The sequence below is a fragment of the Bidens hawaiensis genome, unplaced genomic scaffold (assembly GCF_021521415.1).
Source record: "Bidens hawaiensis isolate Kalapana, Puna unplaced genomic scaffold, B.hawaiensis_p1.1 tig00025015_1, whole genome shotgun sequence".
NCBI lineage: Eukaryota > Viridiplantae > Streptophyta > Magnoliopsida > Asterales > Asteraceae > Bidens > Bidens hawaiensis.
This window is the reverse complement of record NW_027493978.1, coordinates 298,695-321,077: the sequence shown is the minus strand read 5'-3', so window position 1 is coordinate 321,077 and position 22,383 is coordinate 298,695. Positions and strand designations below refer to the sequence as shown.

General features: G+C 33.9%; 2 protein-coding genes across 2 annotated transcripts; one reads left to right on the top strand and one right to left on the bottom strand.

Annotated features, from left to right (window-relative positions):
• Positions 1-1,186: 1,186 nt before the first annotated feature.
• Positions 1,187-11,922, top strand: LOC143570685 (linoleate 9S-lipoxygenase 5-like). Its single transcript, XM_077056274.1, has 7 exons — positions 1,187-1,310; positions 8,739-9,347; positions 9,511-9,596; positions 9,682-9,789; positions 9,886-10,169; positions 10,428-10,691; positions 10,994-11,922. The coding sequence occupies exons 1-7, from the start codon at positions 1,187-1,189 to the stop codon at positions 11,760-11,762; spliced, it is 2,244 nt and encodes a 747-aa protein (XP_076912389.1). The 3' UTR covers positions 11,763-11,922.
• A 1,182-nt stretch (positions 11,923-13,104) lies between these two features.
• On the bottom strand, positions 13,105-16,538 carry LOC143570677 (thermospermine synthase ACAULIS5-like). Its single transcript, XM_077056270.1, has 10 exons — positions 16,102-16,538; positions 15,530-15,596; positions 15,342-15,436; positions 15,118-15,220; positions 14,956-15,044; positions 14,725-14,881; positions 13,910-13,985; positions 13,763-13,821; positions 13,522-13,658; positions 13,105-13,437 (listed from the first exon to the last, which is right to left on the bottom strand). Exons 1-10 carry the CDS (start codon positions 16,428-16,430, stop codon positions 13,344-13,346), a joined length of 1,206 nt encoding a protein of 401 aa, XP_076912385.1. The 5' UTR covers positions 16,431-16,538; the 3' UTR covers positions 13,105-13,343.
• Between the last annotated feature and the right edge of the window lie 5,845 nt (positions 16,539-22,383).

Genomic DNA, 22,383 nt, shown 5'->3' with positions numbered 1-22,383 from the left:
CTAAAAGGATTAGAAGAAGGATATCTGGGCTCAAGGATCATGGTTTGATGACTAGTTTAAATTCCCCACCTCACTTTACTGAATCATTTTCGAGGGAATTCAAGAATTGGTGGTTCGAGCTGAATTCAGATTTTCAGGATCACATGAGTTTTGCAGTTGGTTTCTTCCCTACTAATTGTAAACGGAGAGTGTTAAGGAGTATTGATGGGAAGCGGATAAAGGAGAAGCCTCTTGATTGAGGTTTAGGGAGTGAGTCCGGCTGAAGACTCGTATATAAACTTAGCGCTTCCTGGGATGCAACCCGGTAATATGTTTCATTTTATTTAGTTTTAATTTTGGTTTTGTTTCTCCGATACTCCAGTTGTTTCTTCTCTTGCTTGCAGGTTGTTCCATGGTTGCTGATGAGATGGTTGATGAGATATGATTTTAAACAAGTGTGGGGATGCCACTTGCTTCAGGATTATTGCTTTTGTTCATGAGATATGACATTATTTAGAGATAGATTGCAGATCGCGCTAGAATTGGATGGCCCGGAACATGACTCATGACACACGTTCACTACTATTTACCAGGGGAGTCTGTTCCATTTTTCTTATTTACTTTATTTTTGTCTTTTTCCTGTCTCATTGAGGACAATGTGACATTTAAGTATGGGGATGAGAAACCGATGTTTTTATATATAAAAAAAATTCAAAAATTATAAAAAATAATAATAATAAATTGAAAAATGTCCCGAATTTTAATGAAATTTTTGCAGATAATGGAAAATGATAGAAAAATTTGAGATTAGTTTTTTAAAACTACTATTATATAAGAGATTAAATAAAGATAACGCACTAAACTTGGGATGTGTCGGTAGGCCCAACTAGCTTTGATAGTCCTATAGCAGATTTTTATATATCTAATAATTTGAAAAAAAAACAGTGAAACCGAATTTCGATGCTTAGGGAGGATTACCATAATCTAAAAACTTTGAGATGCTAAGATTAGATGCACTCAAACCAGCACACACCACATGTCCATCTTTTTACGAGCTTAGAAATAGTTATATATTTTAGGGTGATATAAAAGATTGAAAAAAAAGGAAAAAAAAGAGAAAAAAAGAAGTATGTTTGAAAGTAATGTGTATTATCAAAAGTTGTTCAAGAAAAGCAAAATGCTTGTGAAGAAAGTTATGTATTGTAAAATGTCAAAGAAGCATTCTTTAATGTTAGTAAAAGATGCCAAAGATGCACATACTAGACGGGACTTAGAGTTTACGTGTTACCCAGGGGATAGTGACTATGAGGATACCCTATTGGGGCTCAAAGGTTCTTAGTCAATAAATATTTTTTTTAGGAATATATAGGACAAAGTCCAATAATATTTAGGAATAGCTCGTACGAGCTCCACATGACCATTCATCCATCAAATTTCACTGAGTGCATCTAATTAGTACCATCAACGAGTCATTGGCTTATGGTGATTTGGCGAGCCAGTTTGCTTCGACTCTAGTTCTTCTAGCTCTCTTTGTCTGAGATGGGGTAGGTGTAGCTGTAGTTTTTAAACTTAAAACGCTTAATGCAATTGAGTGCTTGATAGGCTGGTTGCTGGGTTTAAGTGGACAACAATATCGGCAATCGCAGTTTTTGCGTTTATCTTTGCTTAAAAGATAACCTATATGTTTTAAAAATCAGTTTTGAATTATGATTCCATTTCAAAATACTTTTTCAGGGACGAAAAAGGTTTAAGTGTGGGGATATTTGATGTGGCCTAAATAATATATAAATTTAATATATATTCCTACACTTTTGAGTATTTTTTTAGCCAAGTTTCTATTGAATATTATTCTTAATTGGTTCACATTTTAATTTTAAAAGTTTGAGTTGAAACGAGCTAAAAACTAGTAAAACAATTCAACAATAATAATGATAGCTCGTTCAAAAATCTCTATAATAAAATGAGTTAATATTTAATATTATGATCAGAAAATTTATTATGTTACATTTGTTATTTATTAACTTATAAATAGTGTTATATGAAATATGTTGAATGAATTTAATTCGTTGGTTTTTGTTAAAATTTCATATGACTAATACCTTATTGCTTTCATAGAATGAACATGCTCCAACTGTGAAAACGTGTATGCATATCTGGACTTTTAATTTGATCATGTGGTGAGATGTGGGCTTCTCATCTTTTTGGGCAACCGAAGACATAAACAAGGAATTATAAGATCAAGTGGGTTAAGGTTTTCTCATATAATAAAAAAAAGATCTATCAATTGTAAAAGAGGGGAGTCGGCTGGCTGATCTAGGGGATCGGCTGATTTGGAGCGGAAGGCATAGAGAGGAGCAGATGGTATTCTTTATTTTAGAGGAAGCATCTGTTGGTTCGTACAACATACGGTTTTCTATATTTTAGTTTCTTTTCTCAAACATGAGTTTTGCTACTGGAATATCTTGTTTTGTCCTATTATTATGAGTAGTTAAATATCTAAACTATCTAGGTTTTGATGATTATTGACATTGGTTGACGGTTCATTTGATTTTGATTAATTCCATGACGTATTATTATTGAAAGGCTTTATCTAATTCGATCTTTGGTGTGTTAAAATATTGTTTTTATATAATTATTGCTTGTAATTCCGCGTATTACTTTGATTGATTGATTGTGTGTCGTTTGGTTAGAGTTCTACGTTTAGGCCTTAGACTTGGTGTTTCTGATCTGTTTGTGGTTAGCGCGACCATAGGAAACTTTTGGGCGATTAATTATTAAAATTCAATAGTTTCACCTTCCTTGAGACAGAGAGGTAATAGGGAGTCGGTTTGTCTCGCTTCTTTATTCGGTTAGGTTAGAATTACGCGAGAGCGAGTTTTGGTCTTGTCCGGTTTAGTTTTGTGTGCAAATAAGTGTCTTAGATCGGGTTAGATATTGTTACCCCTTTATTCCTATAATTGCTAGTACCAATTTTAAGTGAGTTTTGTGTCATTGAGTCCGAGAGGAGAGTCATTTGAGTGCCTTGGTAATCTTTTTCCGGTGCATTTATTCAATCTTCTTAATTTTGTGAGGGTTAGTTGGTTGGACCGAGAGGTGATCTAGCGAACTTTAATGAGCCTTAGTTGATTATTTTAAGATCCCGGTGTCGTGTGATTAGTTAATTCCGTTAGCCGTTGAACTTTCAATATGATTCTTGCCTAGGTAGTCGTTTCTCCATATTCGTTAAGAGCTCCGTTAGTGCCATTAAGTTTTTCTGTTAGTCTCATTAAGTTAAGTTAAGTTAGTTTAAATTAATTAAAATAAAAAATAAAGAAAAAAAATAATAAAATCAATTAAAGGTAGGACTTGAATTAGGGTTTATAATCTAAGCCGTTCTCACGTGTCTCCAAGTTCGATATCCGGACTTTCCTTTTCTTTGCTATACGCGACCGGTACACTTGCCATTTGTGTGAACTAGGATAGGTTGTTTGGATTTTTTTAAGCTTAGTTGCGATTCGTGCTTTATTTATATATATATTTTCGCACATCAACTATATTATAATACTAGTTTTTATTCTCTGTATTACGATGTTGTTTTATATTATTCGTTTATAATATTTATATATTTTTTGATTTTAATTTTATTTATTGTACAAAAGTTAATAATATATTTAGTATATAATGATGAAATGATTTCACAAGTAAATGAGATTTTATAACTCGGTTTAAAAACTATTTAAGTTTGATGGGACTTATGATCCGCTTATTTTGTTTTCTATAAAATTGTTTTTTAATTATAAATAATATATATCTTATTCTAAAGAAATAAAATATTAATTTTTAGTATATCTATATTTTATAGGATTTTTATATCAAATATTTGGTGAACTTAATTTTTAATTTAATGAGATGTTATAATACGTTTAAAAAATATCTGGGTTTGATGAGACCCATACCCGTAAATTCAGTTAAAATGCATAAGAAGTCTCCATTTACAAATAATGCAATCTGGTGACTTGAGAGAATGTAGAGAGCAACCGGATATATTGGATTGACAAAAAAAAATAACTTTATATAATTTTAAAAGTAAAAATAATAAAAGAATTGTAAATTTTAAAACATATAGTATTGTTGTCAATGGTGTGAATTTTTTTATTTGAACAAAACGGTCTTAACTTTTTTACACGTCAATGTATTTAAAAAAACTGCATCATAAAAACGAGCAGTTTCTTATTTGAATTAAAAAAAAAAGCCTAACATGTTCTGAGATTGTTAGTGTATGTGTTCTTTGTATCATTTCGTGTGCACCTTTCGTGTGTGTGTATGTGGTGGGGAGTCTTTACAACTATAACTTAACGTGAAAAATATACAAAGAAGTAGAATAATTATGATTAAACTCACTATAAGAATTACAACTGACAAAAGATTCCATTAGAAATTCGTTGGTAATGTGAAACGTCCTAGAATCGGGAACATCTCAGAGGTAAGATTTACACATACAACATAGTTAATAAATTTCAAATATATAAATAATGCAGCGGAAATATAGGTCATGCAACCAAAGTATCTTGTCTAAGTGCGATACAGTTAATAAAAGATTGTCTAGCCACAACATAAACAACTTAAATATGAGAATCTTCTAATCGGATGTTAGTCTCTTTAGTAGGATAATCCGCCTCAGCACTAGAGCATTCCTTATTTAAAACTAAAAGCTTACCTGCCAAGCTTATATGGATACTAAAAGTCAGCTACGCTTAATGAGTTATAAGTCATAACATTCATTCATAACAGTTATTAACAAATAGTGGGCAACCTCCTAAATACTTAAAGCATAACATAACATCGAAGTGTGCGCTTCTATCTTTTAACAGGTTTCAAACCTCCTTTCGGCATACATATATGTCTAAGTTTATAGTCTAAAATACCCAAATATTAACTTAGGTTTTGGTCCACCTAAGAATGACTATCGTCACTCACTTTTATTTATTGTAGAAAATCCGTCAATGCAACAAAGGCATTACCATATTTTACGCCACATTTTGCGTGCTCCCTTCCAAAGGTAAATCCACACCGGATTGTTAGCAAAATAGTTGTTAACATAACTTATAAAGACACTTTTAATTAGCATTTCGTTTTTTTAACATCATTTTATAATATAGGAAAATTGGTTTTTATTGGTCCCAACTATTTTATTTTTGTCGGCGCTGGTCCCAACTATCATTTTGGCTGGCAACGGTCCCAACTTTCACATACGTTGATTCCACTAGTCCGCGACTAACGGAGTACTAACTCCGTTAGGTAAAAGCTGATGTGTCGTCCTAGTTGTCAAAATCAGATGACATGGGCATCCTACGTGGACCGGCTGTGTAAACGTTTTATACTTAAACATTTTACAAACATAAATTCCCAATTATGCACCACCCTGAATCCCCAAATTCTCTCAACTCAAGAACCCTAATTGCACCTTCCATTCGATTGAAAAACGAACAAGCCCAGCAATTAGGTAAAAAAAAATCAAATTACCCTAAAAAAACAAAGAAATCAAGAAAATTGAAATTAAAAACCTAACCTTAAAATTGATCAGTTTCCAATCAATTCACAGCTGAAATCCAAAAACCCAATTCGATTCAACCATAATTACATGCAAACATCATCTCAATTCATTGATTTCACATGATCGGAAGGTCTGATCTTGTAATTCAACCCATGGAAAACAGAGGATAATAATGATAATAATAAGTGAAATTGAAGGTATAACTTAAAGGAACATAAAAGATATAGATCTATTGGATCTATGAATACACGAGGATTATGATTATAGTTTGATTCATTATCTGGTTGCAATTAGAAGCCGCATGGGCAGTGTGTTGATGGACCAGTGAATACAAGAGGGGAATCGACTGGAAGGTGCAATTAGGGTTCTTGAGTTGAGATAATTTGGGGATTTAGGGTGGTGTATAATTGGGAATTTATGTTTGTAAAATGTTAAGTATAAAATATAATAGACAACAAGTCCACGTAGGATGCCCATGTCATCTGATTTTGACAACTAGGATGACACATCAGCTTTTACCTAACGAAGTTAGTATTCCGTTAGTCGCGGACTGATGGAATCAATTAACGTATGTGAAAGTTGGGACCGTTTCCAGCCAAAATGATAGTTGAGACAAGCGCCGGCAAAAATAAAATAGGTGGGACTAATAAAAACCAATTTTCCTATAATATACAGTATGCACATCAACCCAAAGCATAGTAAAAGGGGTTATAACTAACCTGGTTAGCTTACTCCTCAATCTCAATGAGATTCCTCACGAAGTGGACCCTCGAACGACTATTTAAGTTTAAGGTCCAAACGTCAATACTATCATCGAAAGCGAAAATTCCCATAGTTCTCATTTCATAAGAATTCTCGCTTTAATCATAGTTCATATCATATGAACTATGATTAAAGGTTAACAAAATTTTCTTTTGAAGTAAGGACCAGCTAGCTTGTGTGAGCATTAACTACCAAAAAAAACTGACACCTGTCAGTTGTCGGAAAGCAAACCAGTCAAGAAAAAGCGACTAAAAAATTATTTTGACAAAATAAAACTTAAATAAATTATTGATGTCGTTATTCACGTTTTGTAGTTTGAACCCAATAAGTGAGGGTATTTTGTTCTCTTTCTTTCTTTCTTTCTTTCTTTTTTCTTTTATAAATAAATTATTTATAAAATCTGTCAAAAACAAAATATGCCATCTACACCCAAAACTCCAAGTTCGTAAACACAAATTTGCTACCGGCCGAGTTCACTATGAATTTACAGGGAGCGGTGTACCTGTGTTTACCTATACTTAAAAGCGGTTTCATATATAGAGCGCAAACACACAACTATACCATAAGATTTCTAAGAGATGAAAAAATGGATTTGCTACGTATTTCATATCACAACATAAAATGACCATCTATGCAACAGCTCTTTGCATTTTTTTCTTATGCTTAAAACTATTATGAAAAGAAATAAACAATAAATATTAGATTATATATACAAGTACAGTTTACAACAAATTATAGATATATGTTATAAAATAATTACACAATTAATAAATAATAAATCGCCGAGCCCAAACTTGAGATAGCACTTGAAACACATTTATCAGCTAACCCCGAGCTTTAAAATTTGAAAAAAAATGCTAAGCTATAGCTTGAATATGTAAAACACACTTGGCACGGGTTGTGGCAATTTTAAGCTTGACTCTACTTGTTTACACCTTTAGTGTCGATCGTAATGAGCAAATCATGTGTACAACATTAAGTTCCCACATATATTATCATTAACCGTTCGTATATGAATTTTAAAGATTATAATAACTCAAAAATAAAAAAAAATTGGGTAGTTGACTTATCTTAATGAGCAATATGTTTGGTAACTACTACCATGCATGGCACGGATCACGTGTGGAAATTAATTTACGTTATCTTGCATTACTATTTTTTAAATCCTTTTTGGTTTTCTACATGTTCTCATGTATTATTTAAATATATACTATTAAATATTCAATTAAATCATACATTATCTAATTATTAAAGCTGACCATAATCAATATCTAATATGAGTAAATCTCAGACTAATATTTTATTTAAAAGTAAAAAAGAATGTTGTCTCCAACTTAGCATGACCTGTCACATGCACCTTTAACCAATAGCTTTTTGATCTTTTAAGGAGTTGTATATTTGTATTTACGTATTTGTTTGAGTGAATTAATATTTTTTTAATCACTCCGTTTGAGGATTATAATTTAATGCTAAAGTAACTAAAATGATTTGGATTACTGATACGACTACATCAAAATGGGTTGGGGTAGACTTGGTTGGTGCTGGCAGAAAGTAATTTATAGTGGAAAGTAATTAATATTTTTTAGGCAGTTCTAATCTAGTAACCACTAGGAATAATATTAAAATTACGTTCTCATTCAATTGTGTCTTGTTGATGTTTATGTTGAGTTTTTTCCCAAACTATTGTTGATGGAAAATATATTTTATTGAGATATCTCAAATCAACTACTTGTCTTAATTTCAGCAATTCAGATTTCCGATTTCTATCAATTACATATTTTGACATGTTTTGAATTCAAGATATGTATCAACCACTAATGGTCAATTTTTCTTTTTTGAACGAATAAATGTTATCCTTCATAAGGATTACTAACCATTTTACCACACTGCCTAAGTGGAAATTACAATGATTAGGTGACTTAAGCTTAACTGTATAAAAAAAGAAACTAAAGTTTGGGGGCATAACTAATGCTGCAAAAAATTTTAAGTTACGTTGAACTTCCCTGATTTTCATTTGACAAGAAAAAAAAATGGCATGCAAACAAGACTTTTCTTTTCTATAAACGAACTCCTAGTTTTATGTGTTATTTTCTCTACTTTAGAATCATAAAAATATAGGTATTATCCTATTCTCATATGTTAGCATCCATAACTAACGGGGCAGAACGAGACATTTATGCACGTCACGTGTCCTTGGAGGACATGTTACGTCAAGATGTAAACACAAGTTTGGTCTATTGTAAATGCCAAATGTTTAATTTCATAAATTGATTGGTCAAATTTCCACTTTAGAAATTTCCCTTAAGTTCCTAGAGTATTTGAAAAATGTAATAATATATTTGTAGTTAAGAAAATGTAACAGTTTCATTTTGTGTCATTGTCCATTTCCAAAATAATATTTATTTTATCATATTAGAGGCATTTACTTCATGTGAACTTAATAGTGAATATTTGAATACAATAGTTAAGGATTGTTTGATTTGGATATTATGGCAGGCATATTTACCTTCTTCCACACCGAAACCATTGCGTTACTATAGAGACCAAGAACTCATCAACCTTAGAGGTAACGGCTCAGGAATGCTCATGGAATGGGACAGGGTTTACGACTATGCATACTATAACGATTTGGGTTTACCCGATAAGGGAGCTGATTATGCCCGACCCGTCCTTGGTGGATCTCAGGAGTATCCATATCCACGTAGAGGAAGAACGGGTCAAAAGCCAACTAAAAAGGATCCAAATAGTGAGAAACGATTGTTTCTTTTAAGTTTGAACATCTATGTGCCTAGAGATGAACGGTTCAGTCATATCAAGTTCTCGGATTTCTTAGGCTACGCAGCCAAGTCCATAGGCCAAGTGGTTCGCCCAGAACTTAAGGCCGTATTTGATAAAACTCCTAATGAGTTTGATTCATTTGAAGATGTATTGAAGCTTTACGAAGGTAAGTTTAATCTACCGAAACACACAGTGAAAAAGTTAAGAAAACACACGAATTTGGAACTTGTTAAAGAACTCTTGAGCAACGATGGTGAGAAGCCTTTTACATTCCCTATGCCTGATGTTATCAAAGGTATATAGTTATTATTAATCGAGTTTATTCTCTATTAAAACTATCATTGTTGTTATTAGTTGGTAATAGAAAATTTATGTATAAAGAGACATGTTTTCTAGTTATTCAAATACACATACAAATATGGAGTATTTACCAATACAATATATGTCTTGTGTTGTAGAGGACAAGTCTGCATGGCGAAGTGATGAAGAGTTTGGAAGAGAAATGGTCGCCGGAGTAAACCCTGTGGTCATTCGTCGACTTGAAGTAAGTTCAATCGATTAAAATGCTTCGAGCTCTTAAATTATCGTCAAGAAACTCATACTTTAAACTTCTGTTTCTTCTCCATCAGGAGTTTCCACCAGCTAGCAAGCTAGATCCAAGTGAATATGGAAACCAAACTAGCTCAATCACCAAGGAACATCTTGAACCAAACATGAACGGATCAACCGTAGAACAAGTACGAATGGAATCAAACGATATAGGTTACAATTATGTAACTAACACAACCCAAATTCATAAAATATAATGAGTTATGTGTGTTTATTTTAAACAGGCTTTGGAAGATAACAAGTTGTTCATCTTGGATCATCATGATGCACTGATGCCATATCTAACAAAAATCAATGAAACCGCGTCAAAGATATACGCTACGCGAACAGTCCTCTTGCTTCAAAATGATGGCACGTTGAAACCACTCGCGATTGAGTTAAGCTTACCTGAAACTAAGAGTGAGGTCTATACTCCTTCTGTGGATGGTGTTGAAGGAACCATATGGCAGTTGGCAAAGGCTTATGTAGCGGTCAATGATTCGGGATATCATCAGCTTATTAGCCACTGGTACTTGAAAATTCTACATAACATATTTTACTAGTATTTACAGGGGTTGGCTAAACGTCGCCCACTTTAATCTTTTATCGATCGTACACCCTATTACAACATCAATTTCAGAGGTTTTGTTATTGACTTTCGATGTTAGAAGCTAATATTACTGATGTGGCAAGTTAAAGTAGCGAAAGAACAAGTAAAATGAGAGAAGGATGGGTACGTTTAGCACAACCAGTTTTGTAATTTTTTTAATTGATTTTGGTGATGTAGGTTGAACACTCATGCAGTAATAGAACCATTCATAATCGCTACGAATCGACAGTTAAGTGCGGTTCACCCGATTTTCAAGTTGTTGCAACCGCATTTTCGTGATACAATGAATATCAACGCATTGGCTAGACAAATACTCATCAATGCCGGCGGTGTGCTTGAAAGGACCGTGTTTCCAGCTAAATACGCCATGGAAATGTCCGCTGTTCTTTATAAGAATTGGGTTTTCCCCGAACAGGCGCTACCAGCTGATCTACTTAAAAGGTAACTAGTAACACAATTTTTTTATATATAACATTGCACTTATTTTTTTCTATGGATCTTTTTAACTTATTACTAACTGTTTTTCTAAATATTTATTGCCTGGAGTTTGCTACGAATTTTGCTACCGATTTTACTAAATTATTTATTATACATTTGTTTATCAGTTTTGCTATAGTTTTTTTTTTTTTTTTTCATTTTTGCTACGTAATATCCGTAGCTAAACCATAGCAATATGTCCTTAGCGAATAATAGTATCATTTTGTAACATTTGTTAATTAATGAAAATTGTGAATTATATATAGAGGCGTAGCGGTCAAGGATCCGAGCCAACCCCATGGACTTAAACTTCTGATAGAAGATTACCCGTACGCGGTTGATGGGCTCGAGATCTGGTCAGCAATCCAAACATGGGTTCAAGACTATTGTTCAATATATTATGAGTCAGACGAAATGGTTGAAAATGATTCTGAACTCCAGTCATGGTGGGCCGAGTTGAGAACCGAGGGCCATGGTGACAAGAAATACCAGCCATGGTGGCCTCAGATGAAGACACGGGCAGATCTTATCGACACATGCACCATCATCATATGGGTGGCTTCGGCTCTCCATGCCGCAGTCAATTTTGGGCAATACCCTTATGCGGGTTACCTCCCTAACCGCCCAACCGTTAGTCGTAGGTTCATGCCAAAGCCAGATTCACCCGAGTATGCTGAGCTAGAGTCCAACCCCGATAAGGTGTTCTTAGAAACCATCACGAGCCAACTCCAAACATTGTTGGGAGTATCATTAATTGAGATGTTGTCTAGGCATTCGACGGATGAGATTTATCTTGGCCAAAGCGAGTCGCCGTATTGGACGGCGGATGCTAGTGCTTTAGAAGCATTCAAGAGATTTGGGAAAACATTGGAGGGTATAGAAGGGAGGATCGTTCAAAGGAACACTGATGAATGCTTCAAGAATAGAAATGGACCGGTTAAGGTTCCGTACACCTTGCTTTATCCGAACACTTCTGATGATACTCGAAAGGGTGGACTTAATGTCAAGGGAATTCCCAATAGCATATCTATATGAAGACATCTAAGTTGGTTTGTGTTTTCTTTGTTCTTTCATGTAAATCTTTGTTTGTATTGTATTGGGTGATGGGAGTTGGTTTCAAGACAATAAATGTGATAGAAATAAAGTTTGTCATTGTTAATAGCTTATTAAGCTAGCTTTTAAATATTACTTGTAAGTTGTAACTTTATTGTAATCATTATCATTTTAGTATAATCGAATTTACGTGTCTTGTATCATGCTCTTCAATCAAGGAAAATAGTTATTTTGGCTTATTAAAGCATTACTGGAAGTTGCTTAGAATTAACAAGGTAAAAAATATGAACATGACTTTAGTAGTGACTGATTATTAATACTATGTTGCTACTTATTATACATTAGTGATAACCTAGATAAGTGGCGCCAGAGGTTATAAATCAGTGTGAAATAACTTGTCATAGTAATTTACGACTAAGTAGTGTAATTAGTTACTACTAAGCTAGCAAGTTACTATCGAACAATATTAGCTAATTAGTACCAACGGCAAGTTGTAGTAACTATGAGTAGTAGTAGCATCTGGTTACTACTAAGTGGTAATAAGTTTCTATTGAGGTTCTCCTTGATACAACTAAGGAGTTATACCGTTATATGTTGTACCATTTCACAAAACATTGCAACACTTTTCTCAATCAATGTCATGCCTCATCCTCTATAAAACACAAGTTCGGTAGAAACAATAATGAATTCACTGTGATTAGATCAAAGATTGTACAAATCTTTGATCAATTATGAATCCAATACTTTAATTATATGTGAATAGATTGAATTTTTAGAAAACTATCCATGTTCTTTAGAATGTGAAATTACATACAATCTATAATGAACAAGACGCTAGAACTGCAAAAACAGCATGACAATGATTGAGAAAAGTGTTGCAATGTTTTGGATTTCGAATTACAAAGTTTTCATTTGATAAGACAGAAGTGTGAAACAAAGTCAATTGTTTTTTAAAAAAAAGAACAGATAAAAGAGGAGAGAAAATATATTAACAAATGATGTAGACATGTAGTGTAACTTCACTTCTCCTTTGATCTAAATGGTCTCAATTAGATTAGAAAAGCTCACTCGAGTATTGGTAGAATTTTCAGCGTCTTTGAATTTGTGTATTCGGGTATTAAAAGTAATTTCAAACGCTGATAAAAAAAAAGGTTGGGAAGGAACTAACAGGAAAGAAAAGTTATAATTTTAGCGTATAATCTACTATTTTTTTTTTGTGGGAGGGTGAGGGGTTTTTTCTTTAGCACCCGGGTTAAATATCTCCATATAGTCATGTATATTGTTTTATGTGACACATGAATAAACGAGCTCATATTATACCTAAAAGTCGTGAATCGAAACATTTTGGGCTGTGAATTTGTTATCGCATATATTCAATAACAACTAGGGGTTACCTTTGGTGAGTACATAATAAGCAAAAGACACAAAGTACAAAGACATAAAAGCTGAAAATAACAAAGACAACATCAACAAGGTAATTTTCTTGAGCTTGTATTCCTTGGGGTATATATTCGTCCATTAATATAGTTCAACAATATATTCGTCCATTGATATGCTTCCATGTCAATTATGGTTACGGTTCTGAGCTGAACCATGGCCATGCCCATAGATGAACCTTGCTGAACCCTCGGTGTACACGTGTGTTTCATCATCCAATCTGCATACATACATTGAACCATGATCCATCATATCAAATAGAAACAGATCACAAACTTAACAAAATACTTAAGCTAGCTCTTACGATTTTCGAACTGCTTTGCTCAAAGTAGAAGCGGCAACAAATGTTTTGCCATCAAGGTATCTATTCTCGCCATTGACCCTTTGTTTCATTCTCAAGTCCAATTCATCTGGGCTCAGTGTGATCGGGTAATCTGATGCCTGAGATCAAGTTAAACGCATAAAGGATCGACCTTGATGGTACGATTTATTAAAACTGATCAATTCTTTGTTAAAACTTAAAAACTTGTAATAATTAAGATTACCATGACCCATCCCCATATGTCAGCATAGGAAGGAATGTGAGCAGAGTAAGGCACAACATCTGTTTAACATTTTTTGACAACGTTTATAATTGACATACTCGAATGTTTGGTATTTAAAATTCAAAGCAAGTTAATCTTGAAACTTACATTTAAAAACCTGCTTTAGAGTGTTGAAAATACAAGAAAACACTTCTGTGTGGCTAAAAACACCAGCTGGTCCAGCCTACACAATCAAACTTTGTTACCCTCATATTTATAGTAACTTTGTGTAGAGTTGCAATTTTAAATGTGTTAAAATGGGTGGGTTGGTAAGACTAGTTGGCCATGTCAATCCACCAACACGTTTTTGCAAATTTATTTCCCAATAATATAAATAAATGAAGCGTAAAATTCGATTACAAGTCTTGAGTCATTAGAACAATAAATTAGTATTTATGTTATAAAAATGCTTACTACTTGTCTACTTGATCAATGGTACCAATGGAGTGAAATGATGGCTCTCTCAAGTAGTGAGGATTAAAATCTCATTATGCAAATGGTTTACATTCAAAATAATGTTTAGGGGTTTGTGAGTTGGTGCTTGAAAACAGGAAAATGTGTATTTAAATACCCTTGGCCCTTCGGATCATTTTGGCCCATTGAAGGATATATCTTTTGATAATGGGTCATACAGGCTTAACTAAAATTATTTTGCTAAGCAGAATATTTTCATTTGGGCCCGCTTAAATTTATATGCTTTGAGCCAAAGTAACCCCCCCCCCACCCCCCCACCCCTCTTTTTTTAAACGACAACTGAAAACTCAAGGGACCAATCAATACCCTGTTAACCAATAGGATGGAGAATATTGCACGTTGTGTTCGGAGTTGGCTTTCTAAAGGTTTTGATAGAAAGTTAGAAATAAGTGTAAGCAAGATCAACCTTATTTTAGGTACCTATAAATTTGTGTTATGTGATTATATACCTGTGTAACAACAATACCACCATGCGCGAGTTTTGGTTTAACAGTGAGTTCATAGAAGTTCTTGGTATAGAGTTGGTAACATGGGCCTCCTTCAATGGGATCAGCCAAGTCCCCTACTATCACATCATATTGATCTTCTCTTTTCTCAAGTTCCGCCCTACAACGCAAAAACTTGAAAAATCACGAACCATATATTAATCATATAAACTTGAAAAAAAAAATGTTTTGTACCTTGCATCATTGATTATGACCTCAAGCCTTGGATCACAGAACGCTTTACTGTTAACCGCCAAATATGACTTGCAAAACTCCACCACTTCCTGCTCATTAGATATAAGAACTTGCTTTAGACTACGAAAGGTTATGCAAAATTTTAATAATGTAGGAAGTCACCTCATCAATGTCACACATGACAACTTTTTCCACAGTTTTGTGCCTAAGTAGTTCCCTTGCAGTAGAACCCTCACCTCCCCCCATAATAAAAACGGTCTTCGGACTGAACAAAATATTCGTTCAAGTTAAATTATCATTAGTCAAGTAACTTCTGTTATAACTAAACACGAAGAGTAAACGGCGCGATTTATATTCGAAGAGCATGCAAAAGAAAATAGTAGTACTTTGAGTGATGTAGAAGTGGTGGATGAACAAGAGATTCATGGTAGATGAATTCATCTGTCTCTGCACTCTGCAACTTTCCATCTATCACTAGAGCCTGTGATAAAGTCACTAGTTACTAATTAAGCATGTTTAATTTAATGATTGGTCAATTTGCTTTTCAATGAACTAGTTTTATTAGTTGGATTACCTTCCCAAAAGGTTTGGTGTCCAAAAGTTGTATGTCCTGGAACTGAGTAGATCCTGTGTGAAGTATACTGCACAAAAAATTAAAAAGATATTACTGGACGTGCAAAAGGATGTTAACTTTTCCTACACAATACCTTTTAGTGAAAAGGCAGTATTGAAGTATAGTTTTCATTCCTTATATTAATATAGGAAATATTTAAAATGTGAGTCAACTGTACACACACCGTCTAACATCTAGTCCCACACCTTTGTGGACAAGCCGTCCAGATAGAGGTGGGACAACTGTTTTTGGGAAAAAAAACTTCAAAGTTAACCGTCTATTGCCAAAATGGCTGTGCGGATAGAGGTAGGACGGCCGTTGTGACAAAAATATTTAAAGTTTGATTGGCGTTGGTCGTAAAGGCCGTCTAGATATTGCTCAGACGGCCATTTTGACGAATAATTTTCTATGCTTAACTTTTTTTTTTATCAAAATGGTTGTTTAAGCGTTTTGTATACAGTTGTTTAATGGTGTGAAATCGAATTCGGGTGGTGTAGCTATAACATGACCCTAAAATATTTTGAAGAACCAACCTATTGAGAGCAAAACACCATCTTAAGTTCTCTTCAATCTCTTCCTCATACCAACAGCTTTTCCTCTGGAAACATGCATTCCCATTTCCATTCCCATTACCATTCACATTCCAATTGTCACTAGAAAGAGAAACATGACCCATTTTGTAGTGTATATTTGAGAGGAGGTATAGAGGGATATATGTTTGGATGATAGGTATGAAGGTATTGCAATGTTTATATAACCAAGTGAAGTGAAGTGAAGTGAAGGTGGAGTGGTGGTAGTGATGATAATAAAACTTGACTGAGAAGGAGGGAAGCAAAATCCTCATTGATTTCCCCAAACCCATCAACGCTTTGCTTTCTAGGCGTGGCCGGCGTGCATTCTTTTTATTTATTACTTCCAACTTTTCTACATACAAATCCAATTAATCTTAGTACAACCCATTCCAAAGATGACTAGATATTTTCTTATAGTGGTTTTCAACTTAAGTATTTTTTTAAATCTAGTATTATATTATTAGCTGTAAAGTTTTTATAAAATAAACAAAGCAAATGATATTGTTTCCCCACACATAAAGGATGTTTTGGCCCTTATTATCTCTCCTTTTAAATGTACCTTTATATTTTATATATCACAGTAAATAAAATGACTTAAACATGCCAATAAAATTGTTGCCATAGAATAATTGGGTGTTCTCAAACAGCGGCGGATCCAGAAATTTTTTTCAGGTGGTGCGCTACTTTTAGATGATTCAATTTCATATAGTCGGGTATAAAAATTTCCGGGTCAGTTCGAGGTTTGGGTTGGTTCGATAATTTGGGAAAAGTTCATTACGTAATAAAAACACAATAAAATAATAAAAAAGACACCTTCATTAGAAATTAAAAAACACATATTATAAATACAAATAGTCTTTACAACAACCACGAAAAGCTAACGAGCCATTCAACAATGCTTTAGTAAGTCTAGCCGAAGTATATAAGAGAATTCTATATTGTTTTTTTTATGTATATCAGTTCCTTTATCAACAATTACAAACTAACAAATTAAAAACTAACAAATTAAAACTAACAACCTAAACTAACAAGCTAAAACTAACAAATTAACAAATAACTTAACAATTAACAACACTAAGAACAATGATAGTGTATAATTGATATAAAGCTAAATTTAAAAAAAAAGTTCAAAAAAACTGTTGGTTTGCAGAGTCGAACCAATGACCTTCTATTTACCAAACCAACAACTTACAAACTACACCATCACCCATATTGTTAATAGAGCGGTTCCTTATTAATTTATAAGGTGGTTACCTCTAATATTTTCTATGTATCATACACTATAATTATGAAACTCGGGTGGTTCCGTGAAACCACCCCTTTACTAGGTAGATCCGCCATTGTTCTCAAGGTCAATGAAGAAGCACATATTCAAACCTTGTTAGGGTTGGATCTTCGCTTCAACCGGGTGGGATTTAACAATGTGGTCAGGTCAAATGAATTGTGGATGGATTGAGATCCTGCAAAATAAACCATTGTGAGCTCGTTACGAGAATTACAAGATGGGTCTTCTCGTAACCACCTTCCAGCGTGAGAGTCAGTAATTATTTCTAGAGAAAGTACCGAATGGAAAATGATGGATATATTATGGATGTTGTGCATGAATACCTCATGATGATTGTAAGGGTATTTATAGCTAAAGGTGAGAGAAAATGATTGGTTAAGTTGTCACTGTCCAAAAGATGATTCCATTCACCTGGAGGGACACATGGCAGGTGTTGATAGGGAGTAGCAGCTGGCCATGTGTTGGGCCGTTGGGGAATAATCCGTCTGGCTCCTTCTAATTGGTTAAACAGTCATGCGCTCTATATTGAAAAGGTAAACGTCCCTATCCAGTTGGCTTCTCCTTCTTGCGGACGTCTTACTCAAGCTTCTAGAAGAATTCTTCTTAGCCTTATTTGTTCTTCCGCTTACGGTGCTCTCCGCAACTTATCTGAATTTGTTCGTTCATCCGCTTGCGGCGGACTTATGCATGCTTCTAGAAGGATCCTAGTATCCAGGCCGAACATTTAGGCCTTGTTTATAATAGAAAAGCCGCATTAATTATTTTGACAAATCTTCCATTAAAAAAAGGCCTTTCAGAGAAGCACGGGGAGGTAGATCATAGATGTTAATCACCAAAATTTAAATTTGGGTTGGCTTTTTTTTCCTTTTTTCTTTCCTTTCTCCTATGGGAAGTTGTGCACAAGAAAATCTTCTGGAGTGTGATATCGATATGAGGAACCATCATTCAAGATTCTTGTTTTAAGGACTTCTCAAGGTCACCATCATCAGTCTTTCCAAATCATTTCATCTCACATTCATGTAATTCCATTGTTGTTTTCATTCAGTTTCCTTCTAAGTAATTATATTGTGTGTATTTAAATATTGAGTTTTAGTAAAATAATAAAAGTCATCATTAATTTCACGAGCTCTATGTATTTTACACCGTCCCTTCTACACAATACTTGGTTTAGGTATATATGCTTTTTCTTGGATAACAAACAGAGATCGCAATTATACTTTCTTTTTCTAGCTTTTGCTAGTTTCATTATATTGAAAGTCATTCGAAAAAAAAATATATGTGCGGGCATGTTTCTCTCCATTGAGAGTATGTTTCCAACTAAAAGGACATTTAGGTTTTCAATTTTCACTATCTTGTATCTATATGAAAGGCTGAAGCTGTCACATTTATTATTTCTAGTTCAAGTTCTTAGAATATCTTGAATCATCATACCCTATCCTTTAAAATGGGGCCTTTTTTATTAGAGAAAACTATAACACATTAACACATCGGTAATATTGATAATGTGATTGGTTTATATACATAAATTGACATTTCCACCTCTAGAATATATAAATAATACTTTCAAATTGAAAATTGTAATGTTGGTAATTATACCGGTACCACTTCCAGTTGTGATGAGTGTGGTTGTCAAAAGTACTATGATAGCAATGATAAGAAGTGGAACACATTAGTGAGCTTGGCAATTGTTAAGATAGTGGTAATGATTTGGTTTTCTTAATGATCTTGGTTGTGGTTACAACTTACAATTACAGTGGGTAGGTGTACATGGGTAGGTATGCAAGTACAACTTATTTATTTATACTATTGATGTGGCCTAAATAATATATAAATTTAATATATATTCTTACACTTTTGAGTTTTTTTTTAGCCAAGTTTCTATTGAATATTATTCTTAATTGGTTCACATTTGAATTTTAAAAGTTTGAGTTGAAACGAGCTAAAAACTAGTAAAACAATTCAACAATAATAATGATAGCTCGTTCAAAAATCTCTATAATAAAATGAGTTAATATTTAATATTATGATCAGAAAATTTATTATGTTACATTTGTTATTTATTAACTTATAAATAGTGTTATATGAAATATGTTGAATGAATTTAATTCGTTGGTTTTTGTTAAAATTCCATATGACTAATACTTTATTGCTTTCATTAGAATGAACATGCTCCAACTGTGAAAACGTTAAGAGCTCCGTTAGTGCCATTAAGTTTTTCTGTTAGTCTCGTTAAGTTAGTTTAAATTAATTAAAATAAAAAATAAAGAAAAATAATAATAAAATCAATTAAAGGTAGGACTTGAATTAGGGTTTATAATCTGAGCCGTTCTCACGTGTCTTCGAGTTCGATATCCGGACTTTCCTTTTCTTTGCTATACGCGACCGGTACACTTGCCGTTTGTTTGAACTAGGATAGGTTGTTTGGTTTTTTTTAAGCTTAGTTGCGATTCGTGCTTTATTTCTATATATATTTTCGCACATCAAGTTTTTGGCGCCGTTGCCGGGGACACGGTTTGAGGCGATTAGAGAACGACCCGAGTTTGGGGACTTGCCTTTTGTAGTTTTGTAGATATATTTAGATTAATACTTTTTTTTAAAATATAGTTATTTTAGTTTTCTTTTAAATAGATTAATTTTAGTTTTAATTAATTTTCGTCTACAACTATCTGGTGCCCGTGATCCGTTTATGTTTAAGTGTGCAGTAATTGAGACTTACGGGAATGGAATCAAAGAACAAAAACGTTACACCATTTGGCAGATGGAGATAAAGAGGATTCTGGATTGCAAAGAGAAAAATCGAGTGAAACCCCGGTTACGTTTAATGTTTGATTTAAGGGGGAATCTTCTGGGTTATGAAAACTCATCCGGTGAATTCATTAAGCAAATACCAGATCCGGATGAGGTACTGTATGATTGGTTACGTATCCAACATAATACAAATCCAAATGCCCCATTTCCGACCCAACAAGATTTAGATGGAATTCGGCTTGGTTTAATGAGTCATTCATAAATTAATAAGCCGGTTATCGAATTTGAGGACGATGGGATGGAAAATCAGTTAGAGGAGTATGTTCCTTCGTGGGAAGACGAGTTTAGGGGTGAGTTTGGTGACGAGTTGGTTGATTTTACAGTGATGGATGAAGGAGAGTTTGACCCACTTGGTGATTTGAAGTTGCTCGAAGATCTACTGTATAACGAGCCAAGTGTGGGGATCGAGAAGAAACTCTGTGAGAAGAGCCATGAGGTAGTAGTTGATTCAGTTCTTCCGACAGACTACCTTGATTGTGAAAAACCAAAACATGAACCGTACTCAATATTCATTTGGGACGTGTCAAGGTTTAAAAAGTTGGCTAAAAGGATTAGAAGAAGGATATCTGGGCTCAAGGATCATGGTTTGATGACTAGTTTAAATTCCCCACCTTACTTTACTGAATCATTTTCGAGGGAATTCAAGAATTGGTGGTTCGAGCTGAATTCAGATTTTCAGGATCACATGAGTTTTGCAGTTGGTTTCTTCCCTACTAATTGTAAACGGAGAGTGTTAAGGAGTATTGATGGGAAGCGGATAAAGGAGAAGCCTCTTGATTGAGGTTTAGGGAGTGAGTCCGGCTGAAGACTCGTATATAAACTTAGCGCTTCCTGGGATGTAACCCGGTAATATGTTTCATTTTATTTAGTTTTAATTTTGGTTTTGTTTCTCCGATACTCCAGTTGTTTCTTCTCTTGCTTGCAGGTTGTTCCATGGTTGCTGATGAGATGGTTGATGAGATATGATTTTAAACAAGTGTGGGGATGCCACTTGCTTCAGGATTGTTGCTTTTGTTCATGAGATATGACATTATTTAGAGATAGATTGCAGATCGCGCTAGAATTGGATGGCCCGGAACATGACTCATGACACACGTTCACTACTATTTACCAGGGGAGTCTGTTCCATTTTTCTTATTTACTTTATTTTGTCTTTTTCCTGTCTCATTGAGGACAATGTGACATTTAAGTATGGGGATGAGAAACCGATGTTTTTATATATAAAAAAAAATTCAAAAATTAAAAAAAATAATAATAATAAATTGAAAAATGTCCCGAATTTTAATGAAATTTTTGCAGATAATGGAAAATGATAGAAAAATTTAAGATTGGTTTTTTAAAACTACTATTATATAAGAGATTAAATAAAGATAACGCACTAAACTTGGGATGTGTCGGTAGGCCCAACTAGCTTTGATAGTCCTATAGCAGATTTTTATATATATAATAATTTGAAAAAAAAAACAGTGAAACCGAATTTCGATGCTTAGGGAGGATTACCATAATCTAAAAACTTTGAGATGCTAAGATTAGATGCACTCAAACCAGCACACACCACATGTCCATCTTTTTACGAGCTTATAAATAGTTATATATTTTAGGGTGATATAAAAGATTGAAAAAAAAAGAAAAAAAAAGAGAAAAAAAGAAGTATGTTTGAAAGTTATGTGTATTATCAAAAGTTTTTCAAGAAAAGCAAAATGCTTGTGAAGAAAGTTATGTATTGTAAAATGTCAAAGAAGCATTCTTTAAAGTTAGTAAAAGATGCCAAAGATGCACATACTAGACGGGACTTAGAGTTTACGTGTTACCCAGGGGATAGTGACTATGAGGATACCCTATTGGGGCTCAAAGGTTCTTAGTCAATAAATATTTTTTTTAGGAATATATAGGACAAAGTCCAATAATATTTAGGAATAGCTCGTACGAGCTCCACATGACCATTCATCCATCAACTTTCACTGAGTGCATCTAATTAGTACCATCAACGAGTCATTGGCTTATGGTGATTTGGCGAGCCAGTTTGCTTCGACTCTAGTTCTTCTAGCTCTCTTTGTCTGAGATGGGGTAGGTGTAGCTGTAGTTTTTAAACTTAAAACGCTTAATGCAATTGAGTGCTTGATAGGCTGGTTGCTGGGTTTAAGTGGACA

Excerpts from the sequence above, each read along its gene's own strand:
- LOC143570685 (XM_077056274.1), top strand. The coding sequence starts at position 1,187 with ATGTCAAAGAAGCATTCTTTAATGTTAGTAAAAGATGCCAAAGATGCA. Across the intron at positions 9,790-9,885 it reads ACGGATCAACCGTAGAACAA|GCTTTGGAAGATAACAAGTT; the intron begins GTACGAATGGAA and ends TATTTTAAACAG. Across the intron at positions 10,692-10,993 it reads CCAGCTGATCTACTTAAAAG|AGGCGTAGCGGTCAAGGATC; the intron begins GTAACTAGTAAC and ends AATTATATATAG.
- LOC143570677 (XM_077056270.1), bottom strand. The coding sequence starts at position 16,430 with ATGGGTTTGGGGAAATCAATGAGGATTTTGCTTCCCTCCTTCTCAGTC. Across the intron at positions 15,045-15,117 it reads TCATGTGTGACATTGATGAG|GAAGTGGTGGAGTTTTGCAA; the intron begins GTGACTTCCTAC and ends TCTAATGAGCAG. Across the intron at positions 13,438-13,521 it reads AGCAAAGCAGTTCGAAAATC|ATTGGATGATGAAACACACG; the intron begins GTAAGAGCTAGC and ends GTATGTATGCAG.